General features: G+C 42.9%; 1 protein-coding gene across 46 annotated transcripts in view; it reads left to right on the plus strand.

The window, feature by feature from the left end:
- ANK3 (ankyrin 3) overlaps positions 1-18,804 on the plus strand; it is a 335,104-nt gene that overhangs the window by 313,144 nt on the left and 3,156 nt on the right. For 20 of the 46 annotated variants that reach the window (XM_072930939.1, XM_072930940.1, XM_072930944.1 and 17 more), the window contains 6 exons: positions 1,546-1,633; positions 3,528-3,903; positions 7,525-7,623; positions 15,416-15,499; positions 15,622-15,681; positions 17,471-17,563. In XM_072930939.1, coding sequence (XP_072787040.1) covers positions 1,546-1,633; positions 3,528-3,903; positions 7,525-7,623; positions 15,416-15,499; positions 15,622-15,681; positions 17,471-17,539 — 776 coding nt within the window. In that variant the 3' untranslated portion in view covers positions 17,540-17,563. Of the gene's footprint in view, positions 1-960; positions 1,634-3,527; positions 3,904-7,524; positions 7,624-15,415; positions 15,500-15,621; positions 15,682-17,470; positions 17,564-18,804 lie in introns of all 46 variants that reach the window. The other 26 variants (XM_072930929.1, XM_072930930.1, XM_072930925.1 and 23 more) reach the window with 6 other exon arrangements.

The raw sequence follows: 18,804 nt of genomic DNA on the forward strand, positions 1-18,804 counted from the left end.
GGTTTTGTTGCCATTTTTTTATGTGTATATTCAGTTTAATCCTTATGTATGTTTTTTTTATGTTTTCATCAATTTTTCTTTTCTCTTTATTTGATCAGTGTATCTGATTGTACCAATGTCACCAAGATCACCTCAATCTTCAAGATCACCAAGACCTCCTTACTCACCACAGTCTTCTCACCCGAATAACTTCACTGTACCTGAAATATTCATATAGCTCTCCCTTGTTTGTTCTTTTATCCCTTCATTAACTTCCTTACTTTAGTTTTTTTATCCTGCTGTGTACTTAGATCTACTACCTTTTAGTATCCTCATTAGGATCCATTTCTATTCTTCATTTTTTAACTAATCCATTCTTGTACTCTGCGGTTAAATTGGAGGTATATGCTAGTAACACTGTATTTCTGGTATTGTGTATTTTTATATAAAAGCATATTAAAAATGTGGACCTGTTTGAGAAAGAATACCTACTGACAAAAAAGTGGTTGTCCTGTGTTATGACCTACTGCTGTCTTTAAAATCTGTTCATTAAAGTTCCAAATTAAAAAAAAAAAACAGACTTGGCAATAAAGATTTACACAATATGACTGCAAGAGATTGTCTTGTGTATAAAGGGACAACCACCCTTGTCCACATTTGATTTATTGCATGCCCATAAGACAATCTGCTATAGCTTGAAAATGTTTTAAATGGTTGCACAAGCAATTGCTGAAAACTTTACAGACTACTAAAAAAATAGTCAAGAGTATTGGCTTCACTGTAATATTCACTGGCAGTACTCATTCTTTGTTCCATTTCTTTAGGACAAAGTAACAAAATCTATCAGAACTGCATTGGTTCTTATACACCTGCACCTCCTTGTATGTTTCATACTTTATGTAACCCATGAATCATTTGGCATTTGCTTATTTGTTGCTCCACATTTCATTCCAGTCAGTCCAAATGTGCTGTCTTCCTTAGGTTATCCCTCCATTCAAGTGGAACTGGAAACTCCCACTGGGTTGCGCTTCGTGCCGCCCACCCCTTTGCACCAGGACGATTTCCTTAGCGACTCCTCTAGCCTAGAGTCACCCCTTAGAACTCCCAGTAGACTGAGTGACGTGTTAGTGACCTCCCAGGGACACGTAGATGGTACAGCAGCAGCACCGCCAGTGGTGACTGAAGAGGACACTTCACTGGATGACAGCAAAGTTGATTTCTCAGTGCCTAGAGAAGGAACACCTAAAGATATTTCTGTAGGCGAGAGCCAGTTGGAGGAAGTGGACCTTAAAGATTTTCCGCGGTATCTCGGTAGTTATGGTGGGATATCCAAAGATGCTAAACAAAGGCAGAGTGAAGAGACTAGTAAAAGAGGAGTGAGGACTGAACAGCCTGAGAGAGAAAAGTCTGGTACTGATGAGGAGATGACGGCAGAAAAGTTTAAGTCTCTGTTTGAGGACATTCATCTGGAAGAAGGAGCTGAGTCTGAGGAGATGACGGAAGAAAGAGTGTGGTCAATTCTTAAAGGTGTTCAACAAGCAGAACGCGAAATGTCTTCAATTACAGGTTGGCAGCCTGACTCCTCCAGCGTCTCCGAGGCGCCGACGTCGGGACGCAGGATAGGCGGCAGCCTGCTGGATCGCTTGGACGAGAGGTGAGCATCCCTGCACTGCAGCGTGCGTGTCAGCAGCCTGCCCACGCTGCCCCAGCCACCAGCAGAGTGGTCTGTTCTTTGCTCTGTGAGAACACGTCTATTTGCTTATATATACATTTAACAGAAAATCTTGATTTGGCCTCAGATATATTTGTCTTTTAAAATTGTATTTATCAGGTTTCATTCTCGATATAGGCATTTGAGAAGTATTTCATATTATCTTTAGCAGGTAATGTTTCTTTTCACGTTCTTTATCTTGTGTATTTCTACTTCTAATTCATCTCAGTGGTGCATAGATGCAGCTGGAATCAAGAACATTATCTGAAACCATGATACTACATTACTCTTATTTTTGAGCACCTTTATGGCAGTCATCCTTTCCATTTGCAATTCATTGCCTTCCCTCAGATAATTTTTACTTTTCCCATGAGCCAATTTTGGAATTGTCACTTTTTATAACACTTACTTCAAGCACATTATGCCATGTTAATTTACTAGACTTTTTAAAAGCTGAGTTACAAGGCATAAGAAGGTAGGTATGGTGATACCAAACCCACCTAGTCCTGTGTGTTGCCTCCCAGCAGTGGCTGCAGAGGAAGGAGAGGGGTCTATGTGCTGCACTCTCCCAAGCTCCACTTGTCTTTGACAAGTGGTCATTGACAAGCAGGTAATACCTGCTGAGAGGGATGCTTTCTATATATTTATCCTCAGTGCTTCTCTCTTGTACAAGCTTTTCCAGCCAGCCCTTGGACCTCCTTAAGCTTTCAACATTGACAGTATGTGTTGTGCTGTTCAGCCCTACTGGGGCCCGCTGGGCAAGGGGCTCCTGTGATCACTAATTGAAGGAGCCAGGTCTGCAGGAGCTGTAAATCAGCACACAATGATTATCTGCTCAGTGATCATTTGTCTGTCAGCAGTTTACATCCTCTGCATCTTTGACTCAGGATGTTTTAAGATTCAAGGTAGCATTAGATACTCTCTTATCAAATCCAGTGAGAATTTGGTGATTGATTTCAGCAAATGCTGTAAAGCACTTTAAGTACTACTGATGTGATTCCTGTTGTTAAGCAAGTGTTGTTACTCTGCATTTTATATTGTGTTAAATTAGTAAAATAGATCACTTCTGGAAGTAAAAGGGCTTCCATAAGAAGATACCAATTTTCTAGCTAGATGAATTCACTTTGCTATCTTTTGTAAGAGTTTTGCCTACAAACAGCTGGAATATTTTCATATGTCAGCATTGCACAGTCATAGTTTTAAACAGAAAGTGAGCAAAAATACAAAGGAAAAGAAAACTGTTTATCAGAAGTGCAGGAGAAACCTTTCCATAGGTAATCTGACACAAAATTCTGGTCATCTTTTCATAACCTTCCTTGCCTTTGGCTCTGCATATTATTTAGACTCTGCAGCATCTAAGGACTTAGTTGCAGATTTTTTAAAAGGCAAGACCTATCTGGAGTACAGATATTGTACTTTGGGGGGAAAAAATAACTGGTAATTGCATGGTACCAGATACATCACCTCTTTGATTAGAGAGAGGTTTAAAAATTAGTGCCTTGAGGCTTTAGCTCATGATTATACAAGAGAACTGGTAGGTTTTGTGTATTTTCTTTTTCTGTTTTTACTCCCATCCACCAAGTGGAAGGAGATTAACATAAAACATTTGGCCTTGTTTCCTAAGTCCACCGTATTTTCATTGTTTCTGAAATGATGCCACGATGCAGAAGACGAAGTTGTTGGATTGATGTCTGCAAGTGGAATCTAAAGTTTTACTTTTCTCTGTGTGAAATGTATGGGCTCAGATTGAAGGTTCAGTAAGAGACTTGGTGCTTTGCCCTTCTGCCTGTGATTTAAGCCCTGAACAGCTGTCTATTCCTTTCTCTTTCGCTCGTAGTTCGGACCAATGCCGGGATTCTGTTACCTCATATGTCAAAGGAGAAGGGAAGCCAGAAACAAATGGAAGCCTATCCGAGTCCACATCAGAGGCAAAAACTAAATCCTACATCCAGGAAGCTTTAAATGATGTGGGAAAACACAGTGACAAAGAAGCCCTGAAAACAAAGTCCCAGATCTCAACTGCTACTGATGAGCAAACATTATCATCAACAGCATATCAGAAATCTTTGGAAGAGACCAGCAAGCCAACAACAGAAGGCAGCAAAACATCTGTGCCTGTCAGTGTGAAGAAGATGGGCTGGAGTACTTCTGAGGATGGCAAGCCAAGAACAAGCATCCAAGAGGAGGAGGGAGCAATAATGTCTGAACAGAAGGTACAGTATGTCCTGTAATAATTAACAGTGTGAGGATTCTCTGTTGCTTGACATATTGGTTGACAAATTTTTTTGTGTGACTTGTAATGTTGTTCGTGACAGGGTTAGGTTTTTTTTTCTTATCCTTCTTTATGCCTTTTCAGTTTATTACTGAACTGAGAAAAATGGAATTGAGAAAAATACTGGAAATTTTTATTTGTGTTGTGAATAGAATAGGGTGGAGTCAGGATAGGCAGGGGAGCCAAGAAGGGCTGCATAATCCCCTCCCTGCCTGGCCCTGAGTCCTGGAAGAGGTTGGAGCAGCTTCTGGGAGCACTGTGCTGCATCGCTGGGGAGCAGCCCCTTCCCTGCCCTGCCATACCACCTATGCCAACAGTGCCAAACAGCTCAGCTATCCTCCATCTGTTTACACTAAGGTGTTGCCACTGGCTTCCCACTCTCCTGTGACATTGAAGCAAATGATAGGAGCAAAGAAATGTAGGGACCCTTCAGGCTCTGTCTTGCTCTTTTTCCCCAAAACTACCTGCATTTTTTTCACTCTGTTAAATTGCGGGGAAAATTATTTTGGGTGATATTTAATCTCCTCCTTATATATTTTTTTCATTGCCTTGCTCATCCCAATTTCAGAGTCCATCCAGCCAAGACAAATCAAAATATTTCTAAATGTGTAAAGCATTTTTCCAGGTGGTGGTTCTTTCTCCTTAAAATGCTGCCAAGGGGCTCCCCCTCCTTTCTACCTTGCCTGACTCATACACCCTTAACTGCAGAACCCCAGTTATAAGTTGCTTTCTGAAAATAAAGATTTTGATAGCTTTCTCAGTTTCTTCTGTCTATTTACCAGAAGCTTAGAAGGAAAGTTGACTCAAAGAATGGATTGTCCAGTAGCTGTGTGCACCTCACACCCCAGCAGTGGGAGGATCACCACAGAATAAACTTCAGGGCCAGCAGGGAACCAGGCTGAAAAGGGGAATTGCAGAGTTTCTTCTAGATTCCTCTCTCTGATGAGATTGCCTTTTCTTGGGTATAATGCAGGAGGAGATTTTATCTTTTGAAAGCAAGATATTTCAGTAGAATTATTTCTACATGATATAGATTTTTTTTTTATTGTAGCACAATAAAAATGTTGGCTGTAGTGGGCTGCAGTAAATCATTCAGGTTTAAATTAGTTCGTTTAAAGCTATTCTTTCAATTACACAACCCAGAATTCTTTTATTAGATGGTAATGTAATCAGTTTCAGCAGTTATGCAGCATATGATTGTTATTATCTTGTTATTAGTTCGTGACACATTAAGATCTTTCTTAATGTTTGCTAATTACTGGAATACTTAAAAAATGTAAAAGCCTTTGCCTCCTTCAAAGGCAGTTAAAGGCAGATGGCAGCATTCCTCAGTGTTTTTAGGTTTTGGGGCAGACCTCAGTCTGGTGGTGCCATGCTCTGATTAAATGCAGGAGTGGAGATGCGCGCTGTAATGTGCTGACATGCTGCACTTCCCCCTCTGCATTCCCAGCAGTGGGAAGAGAAGTTGTCACTCACTTTTCTATGTTCTTTACTGTTGGATAACCCATCTGGATTGAGAAGAATAAGCAAGTGCTTTTCTTAGGTTTGCTTTCTGCACTGCTTTTAATGGTAAAGTGTGATAATCTTATTTACTAAATAATAAGTCTTTTTATAGGCATAATCTTTGAATAAATATCAGAAAATAATGTAATTTCAAAATGTGGGTCTCTCACAAAGTCTGAATGGGTAAGAAACTAGCATCTGTTAGAATGACATGAACTGCTTCTATTATCTTGTTGATATTTCTTCAATAATGCATTCTAATCTAATTTGAATTCGATAAGTTTAATTAATAATACAGTCCAGTTCATAGTAAAGCACTTCACGTGCTATCATGAAAACAGAAAGAAAATTTCAACTGCAGTCTTTCTGCAAGGCATTCTTCAGAAGTGCTCCATAAAGAGAAAAGTATGGAAGAAACAGATTTACTTCTGTGGAGGGAAAGTGGGAACAAACTAAAACTACTTGCCAAAGTAAGATATTTTTATCTGTGACCCATTTGGAAAGAGCCAGGAAGCAATAGTCACCCATCTGCAGGAGAAGGGCTGCAGCAGTGTTTTGGCACAGAGTTTGCACCAAGAGATGAAACTCAGACTGGTACTGGTCTGACGCCTGGTGATGTGGATGAAACAAGTCCTTGGCCTCATTCCAAATCCACATAAACGTTTACAAAAGCATTGCAGTAACAGTGTAGGTCATAAAATTCTCTACAAATGCTCAAGCATCAGATTCCAGTGATCTTTTTAAAAGAAGAGCACAGCACAATTGCTCTGTTGTTCCAAAGAGGATGATGTCCAGCACATGGTCAAGGTGACTCTCAATGTCAGAATTCCATCACAAATAAACCACTTAAAGCTGTTTATTAAAAATAACTCCTCGTCTAAAGCTTTCATGCCCTCTGGAAATCTGCTGCTTTCTTGTTACTTCTCCAGGAGAGGATTGGCTTATAATTTTTTGTATCTATATTTGACTAGTGCCAGAGGACTGCAGATGAATTCTGTCATCCTGCCCTAAATGCTTTTTGTTATATAGTTATTTTTCTCCTCCACCCACCTATGCCCACTCTTATTTTGCACATAATTTCTGAGAATTGCTTCTTATTTAGACTGTATTGGGCCAGATTGAGAAAGAGAAATAGATATGCAGGTCACAATATCCACTATCCACAATTTTAAAATCAGTTTGGGGTCGTCATTGAGTAAAACGTAGAGAAAATGTTCAAATTTCTCTGTTCAGAAAAGGGTTTGTTCAGCTGAATGTCATGGGAAGAGGGTCTGTCACACACAGAGGTGGGAAGCCTTTTGTCCATCATGTGCACACAGAGCTGCTCAGCCCCAAAGCTGAGCTCCTTGGGTTTTGGAGGCAAAAGCACCAGGGCTGGCAGAGGGTGCCAGGACAGAGTATTCTGATTCCTGTCAGGCTGAGACCAGCTCCGGGCTGTGCCCACCAAGCTGAGCTCTAACAGCTCCTTTCTTGGAAAAATGCGGAGTGATTGTGCTTCACACTGCAGTTTTGCCACTTATAAAAGCAGACAAATACGGAGCAGGAAAGCCATTTACATGGAGAAGTTCTTCAGAAGGCCTTTTTGTAACATTCTGTATGGAGGTGCTCCACTGAATCTTTCTGTGTGACTGTCTTGGTTTTTTTTATTAGGAAATTCTCTTCCCATACCTTGTGAATCCATAAACTTGTTTGAAAGAATAATTTTTAGGATTAAAAAAAATCAATGAGCTGTGACAAGGTTTAAGGGGTTTTTACATAAAATTTAAAAGAATTGCGTACGGCTTTGAAAGTTCAGATGCATTCCAAATAGCATTTTCTTAGACTTGAGAGCTGCTGCGATATTCCATAGCTGGTGTAATTATCAGGTTACAGCATGCCAAGGAGCAAAAAGGCCTCCTCCCATGGTGTACTTCAGCAGTGAACCTGCGAGTCATTATGTACATAACAGAGACAGGGAAAACACTGTCCGTGCTAACCTCTGTTTTCTTCTCCTAGTCCTGATCAGCATGTTCTGTCTTGCAAACGTGCTGTTCAAATGTACTAAAACTGCATTTATTAGGAATGTAGTGACAGTGACAGTGAGATTGAGAGTGATTCAAGCTCAGGTGAAGAGCAGAGAATTACTACGAGAGTATATCGACGGCGGTTGATTCTGAAGGTACTTTGTGATTTGCTTTCTGGAGGTGACGTTGGCATGAAAGTGAGTTCGGTCTGCTGTGTCAGGATGTCAGTTTTGGCATACTGGAGCCCCTGTGGTAATGTGCTTTCCTTGGCCAGTATGGATTTATAACCCAGTGCTAGGTTGCCTTTCCTTGCTTTAACATGGGTTTATGGGTGTCTTCTCTTGGAAAACAATTTTGCTGCATGGAGTGCTGTGTCCTTCACTGCCACTGTTGTGCATGGCATCTTAAAGATTACAGCTAGATGCAGCATGTTGGTCTCCTGTAGAGCAAATATGAGCCACCAAAAATGATGGGTAACAATAGTTCCTTTTTTTTTTTTTCCTTTAAAAAATTCTGTGTTACAAGTAAAACATTTGTAGGGAATATATGAGTGGGATATAGGAAAGTATGAGGCATGTACTCTGGTTGAAACCTGTGGTCCTAAGTGCTTAATGTGTTCTGGAAAACTTTCTCACTACGCCAGATGATCCTGATTTTAAATTTACTGAAGTTAATAAAAGTCCTTGCATTGCCTTCAGTAAACTCTATTTATTTACAGATAGCCTTTACTTACAGCACAGTATACTATATATACTGATAACAATGGCATCATCATATAAATAATTGGTTTTGCCCTTATAATATTTTTTTGCGGTCATACAGTATGACATTATTTTCCTGCAGCATAGAGCATGAGAAAATAAACATAACATAAACCATTATGTAATTCCTCAGTAACTTACAGGATTTATTAGATTCTTATTTGAAAATCATGTAGTCAAGCCCTGAAAAAAACCATAACAGCAGGTCACCTTAGTGCTATTACAGCACTAGTGCAGTTTGCCTAAGCTGTAATTGTTACTTTAGGAATAAATTGTGACATTTCAATTGCATATATCTATATCACTGTTGCTTGCATGCTTTGTTGAGGGGAGTCTGCACACCAGGAAAGGCACTGCTCCTTTTATGTAATGTGGGTGGCAGACAGGCTGCTCTGCACAGCTGCAGAGTCCAAGGTGCAGATGCTTTTGGAAGAGGAAAGGTGAATTTCTGGCTGCCTCCACTATGAATTCCTTCAGTATACCCGTTGTGCTTCCATTCAGGACAGGACAGGAGTGGCAAAACTGAGCTCAGCAGAAACAAATGTTTTGTCCAATCCCCCATCTCCCCGGGCAGAACCTGCTGCCTTCCCTGAAAGGCCCTGAGCCTGTCAGGGTATAACCCTTCCCCAGTAATTCCCCCTGCAGATAAGCCCTGGCTGCTCAGGCTTAGGAATGTGGTTTCTGTTTTCAAACAGGGCAGGCCCCTCCAGCGCTGCAGGAGTCTCTGGTAGCACACAGAGTGTAAGTGTGCTGCAGATTCAAAGGCTGCATAGTTGGCCTGTGGCTAAGGGCCCCCACCCAATTTATGTCTGAACTATTTTGGTGTCCGCTGGTTTGCAGTCAGGAAGTGTTGGAGTAGAAAAGAGGAAAGCGTGTCAAAGGCAGCTTTCTCTTGCTCTCTCTCTCTCTTACAGCCCCCGTGTTTAGAGAAAGGCACAGAAAATTGATTTTAAATGTGGCAGTACAATTTGGGGTAGAACTTTTGACAGAGCCATGGTAAAGCAGCATATTTAGTGTTGGACTCTGCAGCTGGTGCAGACCCAGTGGGAAGGTGAACATGGCAGGAGGAGGCGGCTGAACCCGCGCTGTTGGGAACGTGTCTGATCTCAGCTGGATTAGAGCTGTACCTGTCTCTTGATTAGAAAATACATGTGATTCTTTGGTTATTTTCTGATCATTTATAGCTTCTTTTTTTATCCCCCATTCTGCATCTTAAGACAAGCTCAAAAGAGAACGAGAAAAATTTGAAAGCAACAGTCATCAGGCCTTTTAGAGAAAGAATTTGGTAGTGCAAGCGACCATTTTGATCATGTAAAGTTCATGAAATGGTGGTATGAAATGGAAAAATGAAGATTTAACATTGGTAGGGACTTTTTTGCTGCCCATTCCCGAGATCAGAGGTTCACTTTGGGTGAACTGAAATCACTGTGAAAGCATGCACAAGCTGAGGTACAGCTCCTCCATCAGGGAAGAGTTCCAAGGATGTGGAGGCCTGGAGCAATGCTCGCAGCCTGCAGAGGGAAAATAACTCACTCTGCTGCTGCAGGGCCCTGAGCAGTGACCAGGAGCAGCAGGTTCTCACCTACCAGTGCCTCAGTGCCTGGCAAAGTGAGTGCTTGCCCAACCCCACAGCCAGCTTATGTCCAGCAGCAGGGGCAGGGAATGAGGGTGTGCTTGGAGCCTCCACTGAGCAGAACCACATGTGGGAACTGGGGTGCTGTAGCCCTTAACAATAGGAGCATAGAATGGCTTAGGTTGGAAGGGACATTAAAGATTGTCCAGTTCTAGCCCTGTGCCATGGGCAGGGACACCTACCAGCAGACCAGGATGCTCAGAGCCCCATCCAGCCTGACCTTGAACATTCCGCAGATGGGTCATCCACAACTTCTCTGGGCAACCTGTACCAGTGTCTCACCATCCTCACAGTAAAGATTTTTTTCCTAATATTAATTGCTCTTCCTGGTATTCATTACTGCCTGCATGTTGCATTTAAAGCAACAGAGGTGTTCACACAGCCTGCAGGCATAAAGTTTGCTGGCACTGAAACCTTGAGGATAAATTGAGTCCTGTGGGAAAAAGGCTTTGCCATGTGCCACCACAGGTACAGTCGGGGCTGAATTGCTTCATCACCTTTGTTCTTCTTTCCCAACTTGTTTTTCCTTTCCCTGCCATTCTGCAGTATTGCTAACACTATTACTTCTGTTTAACTGCTACCTTAATTCTCTGCCCTGGCCCAAATATGGGGAAAGACTTTTCTCTCCCACGGAGGTATTTTCCCAGCAGTCCAAGAGCTGAGTCCTGTCAAGTGCTCAGTATTCTGGAGCACATTCCCATGGGATTTAGCACTTCAGAGGGCCGAGCCCATAAAACCAGACAAGCAAGGACTGATGCCCATTTCCACATGTAATAGGATCCTATTCTAACCTCAAGGTAGTGCAGATGTTTTTGTTTTTCTTCCTTTCCCCTCTTGTGTTCACATGGTGGATTGATGGGATGGGGTATTGCAAAAGGAATGGGTTTATGGTAGTACAGGAATGCAAGCAATTAGCACACAAGGGGAAAATAAGAGTGCCTGCCACAATGTGGACATTCAAAGCCTGATCCAAAGCTCCTGTTATTCAGCCATCGCAGGAATCAGTGTCCAATTTTTCATGCTTTTTCAGAGGTTGTTAAATCTTTCATGGATACAAATTTTTGGCTAAAGCTCTTTTAATAAGATTCTTGCCAAAAGGTTTATGGTAGAATGTAATGGAAAATAAAGTATATTTCTAAGCAGTGGTTATTCAAATCTGACATAATGTAGTATCTTGTACTTTTGCTATTTCTTGCCAGTTTTAATTGAAGATTTGTCCCTTTCTGTGCATTTTGCCCATGAAATGCCCCATTACTGATTGTGGAGGGTTTGGTGCAGCCTGTACAGGAGAAGTGGCCTGAGCAGCAGTTAGTCAAAGCTAGAGCCAGCAGCTTCCATGGTCTTGCTGTTCAGGGGAAGTTTATTTATGGAAAATGAAATTGGCCACCCTGTACGTGATAAGAATGTGCCCTGTGTGAGGAAAATGGGAACCATTTCCTTTAGTGTATTCAGCTGGGCACAGCATCTCCACTGCAGTCTCTGTCTGGCTGGGAGAGCTGCAGGTAAGTGCCCTCTCCCTGTCCTGCCCATCCGAGTTGGAGCTGCTGGCCTCAGTAAGATAACGTGGACTAAATCAAACCCCAGACTGCGAGTGCTGTTCTGAGGTGGGTCCTCCATGCCACATGCACCAGCCCTGTGCCCAGCTCCCAGCAGTGCTCTGTCCCATTTGCAGCACCGTTTGCTCTCAGGTCTCCTTGCCTGGCCTGTTTTGTTGGGATTTTTCTCCCCCTCCTGTGGCTTTAGCAATACATCTGCAAACAAGCAACTACAGACTCAGCATGGGCACAGGCGGAGAGCTGTGGCATCTGATTAACAAGGTCTCCCTGAGTAGGCAGAACTCGCTAATGAAAATGACCTTAATGAAAGATGTTTGTTTCTCCTGCTGCTGCCACAGAGGCTCAGGACCCCAAGGAGACTGAGGCACAGCTGCTGCTCATGCATTACAAGAATGTGATCTCGAGACTGAAGGGATTATGTCCTGATGCTGGCTTAGGCCACTGAGGGAAGAGGTCTGAGCGCTCCGTGCAGCTTCTGTTCCCATTGTGGCATTGCCTCTGGTCTTTGGCAAAATTAAATATTTAGGATCTTTCCATCTTGCTTATTTCCTCCTGCTTTTAAATTCCTTTTTATCCCTGTTGGTAGGATGCATCCAGCTGCACCTTTTTATTCCACTGTTTCAACAACACTAGATGTATGGAAGGAATAAAAGGGACTATTATCCCTCTAGTAACAAAACAAACATGAAAGAAAATGAGAGCTCTGACAAATCTACAGTGAACTTTGGCACAATACTGCAGCACTGACTGTATAACTCCGTTTATCTGAAGGTCCCTGGGAACACCCATAATCTGCAAATAACTGTTAAGAAAATCAGTGGAGCTGGCAGAAGACTTTGAGGAAACTGCTCTTTGCTTCTCCTGCCCTGGAGAGCAACAGAGACAGGATACCAGCTGGTTTTGGCAGGACTACACTCCAGTGAGCAGGGTGACATTAAAGCACTCTGCTTTGCAAAGCTTCCTGGCATGTTCTGGAGCTGAGGCTTGCAGACTACAGCCTTTGTATGCTTTAGTCCCAGAGATACAACTGGGCTTCCAGTAATCACAGTATTAGCTTTTCTCCCTGCCTTTCTAAAGCTTTTGGTATTGTGACAGTGATTTTGACTGGTCAAGGGTAAAATGAAGCCCACATAAGTATGATGCAGTGGAAAGAATTTTATTCTCTAGCTGTGACGCAGATGCACCAGCTTTGTGTTTAAAAACAGCTTTTGTTGACAAGGTCATCTAATGTGCCATTCTAACCCAGTGTTGGTTTGAGCTCTTGCAACTAAAACTGCCAGTGGGTAGGGGTTTTTTCCTAGCAAACATCCATCCTTATAACTGCAAAGGATTAGAAAAGTCAGTAAATCAGATCTACCTCCTGCCAGTTCTGAGCCCTCCTGCAATTTGTTTAACTACCCACCAGCAAGAGAATTGTGAAAACTGGATTTCATGTGCACTGACTGCTGAGTATTTACAGCATTTATCCTTAAATTGTGCTTAAAGGAGCGTGTAGCTAATTAAAACCCAAAATTCACCACACCTTTAAAACTGCATTTTCTTCCAGGAGACATCTTTCAGTGCAGCAGTATGCTTTTAATTCTTTTGACACTGGACACAGTGATTCTCACTAGGTTGTTTTAAGGGATAACCTTGCTCTCAGCTTCAGTAAGGAGTCGAAGAACCAGTACGTATAAATGGTGTTGGTGTGCCAAGTAGTCTGGCGACCTTGCTACTGGCCATGTTGTTTTATTCTGGTTTTCATGGGCTTTATTGTAATGGCTTTGGAGACCAAGCCTTTCCATACCACTGTGCTCCACGGGATGTCTGTGCCAGGGTTCCCTCCTGCTCCTTGGGGTAATGTGTTGGAGCCCACTGGGGAGTCTCACATGTGGAAGGTCAGGAAAACTGTGCAGCTAGTTCCCCATCTGCTCTGCATCTGATTAAAGTGTGAAGTTTCCAGAGTCAGTCTTTCCCCCTCCCGTCTCTTTGTGAGTAGGAAACCCCACAGGTTTCAGTTCCCAAAGCCTTTCCCCAGTGCCTGGGCCTGCCTGGCAGCGGTCCCGTCCCTTTCTCGTGAGAAAGGAAGCGGCCGGCTGCCGCTGGGGCCCCGCTCGCCGCAGGGACCAGCCCCGCGCTTCCCTCCTCCTGCACAGGGCCTGTGCAGTGCTAGGCAGGTGTGCCATTGCTCCTTCAGGGAATGAACTTCTCAGGCTCCAGCTGAAGGCCTCAGCAGCTGTTTGTTCTGCTGTGCTTTTGTAGGGACGCCAGCATTCCCTGGCTCAGGCACCTCAGCTAGGTGTGTCTCGGGCACAGGACCTCATCCCTGTGTCCCTGTGCCCACCTGGCTGTGGAGCCTGTCCTTCTCTCGGCAATGCTTCCTGAAGCACCAAAGTTCAGCAAGTTGTACAGTTTGCGAGCAGTCTGTGAAAGCCTGGGGAAAAAGATGTGTAAAATGTCTGAATTCCATTGCTTAATTATCAAGTGGAGTGGTGACTTCAGTAGAGCTTTCAATGAGAAACCAGCAGAGGTTCTGTACTTGTGAAGAATGACAAACATGGCCAGGGGCTCTGCTCTGCAGTGCTCCCCCCTGGCTCCTGCCTGCTGCCATTCTCCTCAGGCAAGCAAAGTGGGAAAGCTTGGCTAGAAAAGAAGACAAATGGCTTGTAAACAAAAGGAAAGGTTTGTTTTGCTTAGAGCTTAGGAGTAGTATACAATCCCAATAGTACATTGTACATCTTGAAAAAGCTGCATTAGTACTGTTTTTAAAAAATCCACATGGCATCACTGTATTTGTTTATTATAAAGCAGTGCCACGACCTTATGCAGACAACTACGTAGTGTATAGACCAGAGTAAATAGAAACTGTATTTGCCCTGTGCTGTTCAGTACAATGAAGCATTATAAAAGCTGTAACAGTCTACTTCCAAATATTGTTTTGTAGTTAATATTATTATAATGTCTTTTATACAATGTTTTCTTTCTGCTTCTTCCCTCTACTTAAAATTTTTCCATAGAGGGTTGAGGGTGAGGGGAGAAGAAAAGTTTGAAGCAATTTTTTGTTTGTTTGCATTATTGATTTACAAGTGGAAAATTTTAATATGTAGGCCAGCTACAATATTATTATGTTTGCCTTTCTTATATGAAAGATATTATCACAAACAGTGGATATTTTTGAAGCATCAAAACAGTGCTTGCTTCAGCATCCAGGTTTGGAAGTATGACTTTGTGAGGTAAAGTTAGCAAAGTTCTTTTGGAACATAAGTTCATGACTGCTGGCTGGGCTCAGACTCTAAACTCATGTCATTTATTTATGATTTAAGCAATAATTCCTTTAAGTGGAATTAAGTCCCTGGCATAGCAGCTAGGAAACTGCTTTTACATTTATTTGCACTGGTGCTATAAATTGCTGGTCCTACAAGAAGTGATGGCTGGAGTGCTGCTGATCTCAGTGAGTCATGGACTGGGCTGCTGAGGCTCTCACCACGGTGGCACCATGCCGGGCAAAGTGTCACGTAAGATAACTTCCTTCCTTTGTAAGTGCTGAGAAGTCCTGTCTGTCTTCTGTGTTTGTGTTTAAGACCTCGTGTTTAGCAAGCTAGAGGCAGATCTGTCTTTTTAAGTCCCAGATTTCTCCCACGTTAGACCATGGTTCTGCGTGTGCTAAAGCAGAAGCACTGCTGAGTTTCACTGAGGGGCTGTGAAAAGTTATGGGGTGTCTCAGAGGGCTCAGACTGACCACTCAATTTTGTTGCCCAGAGAGTTCCTGACATGCATTAATTAATAAGGGCAGTGTGCTAGAAGCTCCCTACAGGCTTTAAGGAAACATTTTGTAGGATAAATGCACAGGTATCAGCATTGCTAAATGAACGAGGCTTTCATACGGTTCGTGTGCCATAAAGCAAACTGTTACATAAAGTTGAAGCTAGCATGTGCTTGTTGCTTGGATTGGTGTGGAAATATGTGTGGGTTTGACAGAATATAGGCTCTATTGCTAATCTTATAACACGTTCTTTAGGGTGAGGAAGCAAAAAACATTCCTGGTGAATCTGTAAGAGAGGAACAGTTTACCGATGAAGAAGGCAACGTCATCACGAGAAAAGTAATCATGAATTACATCACTGCTCTGTCTTTGCATTCAAGTAACTTCTTTTAACATACTTTTTCCCTTTAGAATCTAGGAAAAAAAAAAAATCTATACTTTTCATGTATTGCTTCCCACAGATCACCCGGAAGGTAGTCAGACGTGTTGTTATCCCCCACGAGAGGAAAGTTGGTGAAATGGTAATGCAACGGGGACTACCAGGAAATAACAGTAGGCGCAGAGGGTTGTGTTGACTGCTAGAAAGTGCTGCTAAAGGGCTGGAGGTTTGCATTTAACAAGAAGCCTTGGCAAAAAGTGCAGTGCTTGCAGTTATTGGCAGGTTGTGCGTTGGGATCACGGGGCAGGGGTGGCATCAAGGGGGCCTGGCTGAATTCTGTCAGCACGGGGCATCAAGGTCTGTTTCTGTAAAACAGGCAGCAGGTCTAAGCCATGGGTTTGGGGCCTGCTTTGTGCCATCAAGTTGAGCCGTGTCTGTGTATTTGGTTAAGCCCTTGCAGAATCTGTGCCTTACAGCTGTAGGTGGATTTTGTGGCTTTTCCACCAGCCCAAAGGAATGAACTGCAGTCTGATCCTAGTGGCCTCTCACTCACCTTGGTGTGACACTCCTGGTGCTGGTGACTGAGGGTTTGCAGGATTCAGGTCAATGAGAACATACCCAAGTAATGGTATCCTTTACAAGCAAGTACCAAGACAGGATTTTGTCCCTGGTGATCAAAACTGGAAGTCTTCTTCAGGCCTGGACTATGCCCAGCTTTATCACTCTGACAGTGGGAAGAGTAGTACTATTGTGTGCCAGCACACCCCAGCCCCTCTTGGGAAGGGCTTCAGTGACAGGGCAGGAGTGGGCAGCTGTGCCTCAGCTGTCATCTGTCCCAAGGAAGCCTTGGGGGAATGGGCATCGCCTCTGTAAACAAATAGCTTCAGAGGAGACCGTGCCTTCTTCCCCAGCACATGGCCCTCAGACATCTCTGCTCAGTAAAACTGTCACTGGGGCTAATGAAATTCTTGTCTGAGTGAAAACAGATTCACAAAGGAAGATAACAAATACCCTTTATTTTCTGACAATAAAAAAAGGAAAAAAGCTGGGGACACATAAGTCACAGAAATAAGAGAATGAAAACAAACTTATTTCCATTCCCTCTTTCCTTGTTGTTTGTGAAGGAAAAGAATCCTGCCCAGCAAGGGGTAAACATTTTTAATTTGCTGCACCAGATGAGATTAGTTGGAAACTACAAATAGTTACAAATACATCAATGCAGATCACCTGAGGGGTAAATTCTGCCCATAGCCACACATAAACAGATGCCTTTCTCTGATGTGAGTGAGGCTTGTGATTACTGGAGAATTTATTTTTAGATGATTATTGAGCTACTTTTAATGAGCAAAGATGAACTTTATTTTGGGGTTTGCTGTTTTAAAGACACTGAAACCTGCACTGCTTGTCACTGTCATTGGTTTTACTTCTGTGCTGCTTCAGTGGTGATTTTTGCTGGCTTTCTTCTTCTTCCCTTTACTCCATTACTAACCTGCTACTTTAAAGCACAGACGTTGTGAAACATCATAAGAGCAGCCACAGGCTCTGCTGTTGGGAATGCCCACCAATTCAGCTGACCCAGGAGGACAGCTGGGAGAGGGGATTTTTCCCTGTCAGTGGCACTGGCTCCCACTGCAGCTGGCAGCAGGGGCTCTGCCGAGGACTGACTGCCAGCTGGGCACTCCAACCCCAGGGTCAGGCTGAAATTGTAGAGCTGTGTTTTCTACTTGAAGATGATATTTCAGACCTGTGCTTTTGCAGCTCAGCAGAGTGGATAAATAGATTGTGTGTATCGTTGAAATGAAGTGTTAATGTGATTTAACTGCTTTTTACTTATCCTGTTACAGCAAAATGTGTATCCTGTTTTGGAAGCTGGTTTACAATTATGAGTGCTCTCTGCAGGCTGTGTTAATGTTTATATTTTTCCTTTAAAGCAGGGAGAAGCTTATAAGGTTAAGACAAAGAAAGAAGTCAGACACGTGGAGAAGAAAAGTTACTCATGAAAGCTAAAAGCCAACCACTGAACGGTCAGTGTGATCAATTTTCTTCCCTTGTTGAGGGCTTTTGCCAGCATGGGGAACAGCACCTGGGCTGCACAAAGGCTTGCCTCTGCTACCCTGACTTTGCTTTCCAGCTGCAGACATGAATAGCTGGCCCTTGGTCTTGTAAGCAGAAGATGACCTTGTGTTCACGTATAGAAATTAATCTTTACTTCTTGTAAAATAAAGCAAAGCAATATTCAGGCATGTGCAAAATTTCTGGGAATTTTACAGTGTCTAGTGTTTATAATCCATAGAACTTTCTACCCCTAAAAGCTTAAATAGTAAAGGAGCTGCACACAAATAAACCTAGGAGTGAAATGCTTCTTTCACTGTCAGACAAATGATTTGAGGGCAGTTATGCAAGTCAAAGTCCTTGTAAGTGAAGTGTCTCAATATTTGCCAACAAATAATCCCTACCAACTGTTTCTTGTTGAATTTTATTGATCCAGCCTTAACGATTGTAGCAAGCCAGCAGCTGATGGTATAAGGGCCTCCCAAGCTAAACCCAAATGCACAAAGACCCCCTTGAAGGGGACTCTGTAAAGATGTGAAGAGAAGAAGCCAGAGGCTGTTTTTCTCACTGACACAGCTACACACAGAGATGTGCCTGTGTGTCTTTCAATGCTGGCCCGTCTGTCATGGCTCCAAGTGTGTAGGTTTACCATGCACATGTCTTTTTTCTGCTCTTCTCTCTTAGCTTTGTTGGGTTTCAGGAACTGGACAGAGGAAGCATTGATGACGTGCAAGACTGTGTATTATCTTTTTGCTGTACATATGGTATGGGATTGACTGTAAGATTTAAGAACAGAATAAACAGGACCTAGTAAATAGAGCAGATAGTGAGGAAAAGGAGAGACAGAAGCAGAGTCTCTCTTGAGTCACCAGTCCCTTCTGACTGATGAAATGTAAGGTAGCCCCTATAGCCCCCTGGCCCTACAGGTGCTCTGTGCATGTGAGTAGAGCCATTTAGACAAACAGCACTCAGTGTGTGGGATCTAGCTGAGGGATTTATGGGATCAAGCCCCAAGGAGCAAGCTCTGTGAGGTGACTGGTGTAATTTCAGTATCTGGTTAGCGCCTACTGCATCCACCTGAATTCCTGCTTTTACTGAGAGTCCTCCTGTGTGTGCCAATAGAATAATACAGCTTCATGTGGCTTGGTGCTCAACACACTCATAAAATATTTGGAGGTGATTCTTTTGACACAGCTTTCTCCTTTATGGAGCT

The sequence above is a fragment of the Taeniopygia guttata genome, chromosome 6 (assembly GCF_048771995.1).
Source record: "Taeniopygia guttata chromosome 6, bTaeGut7.mat, whole genome shotgun sequence".
Classification (NCBI taxonomy): domain Eukaryota; kingdom Metazoa; phylum Chordata; class Aves; order Passeriformes; family Estrildidae; genus Taeniopygia; species Taeniopygia guttata.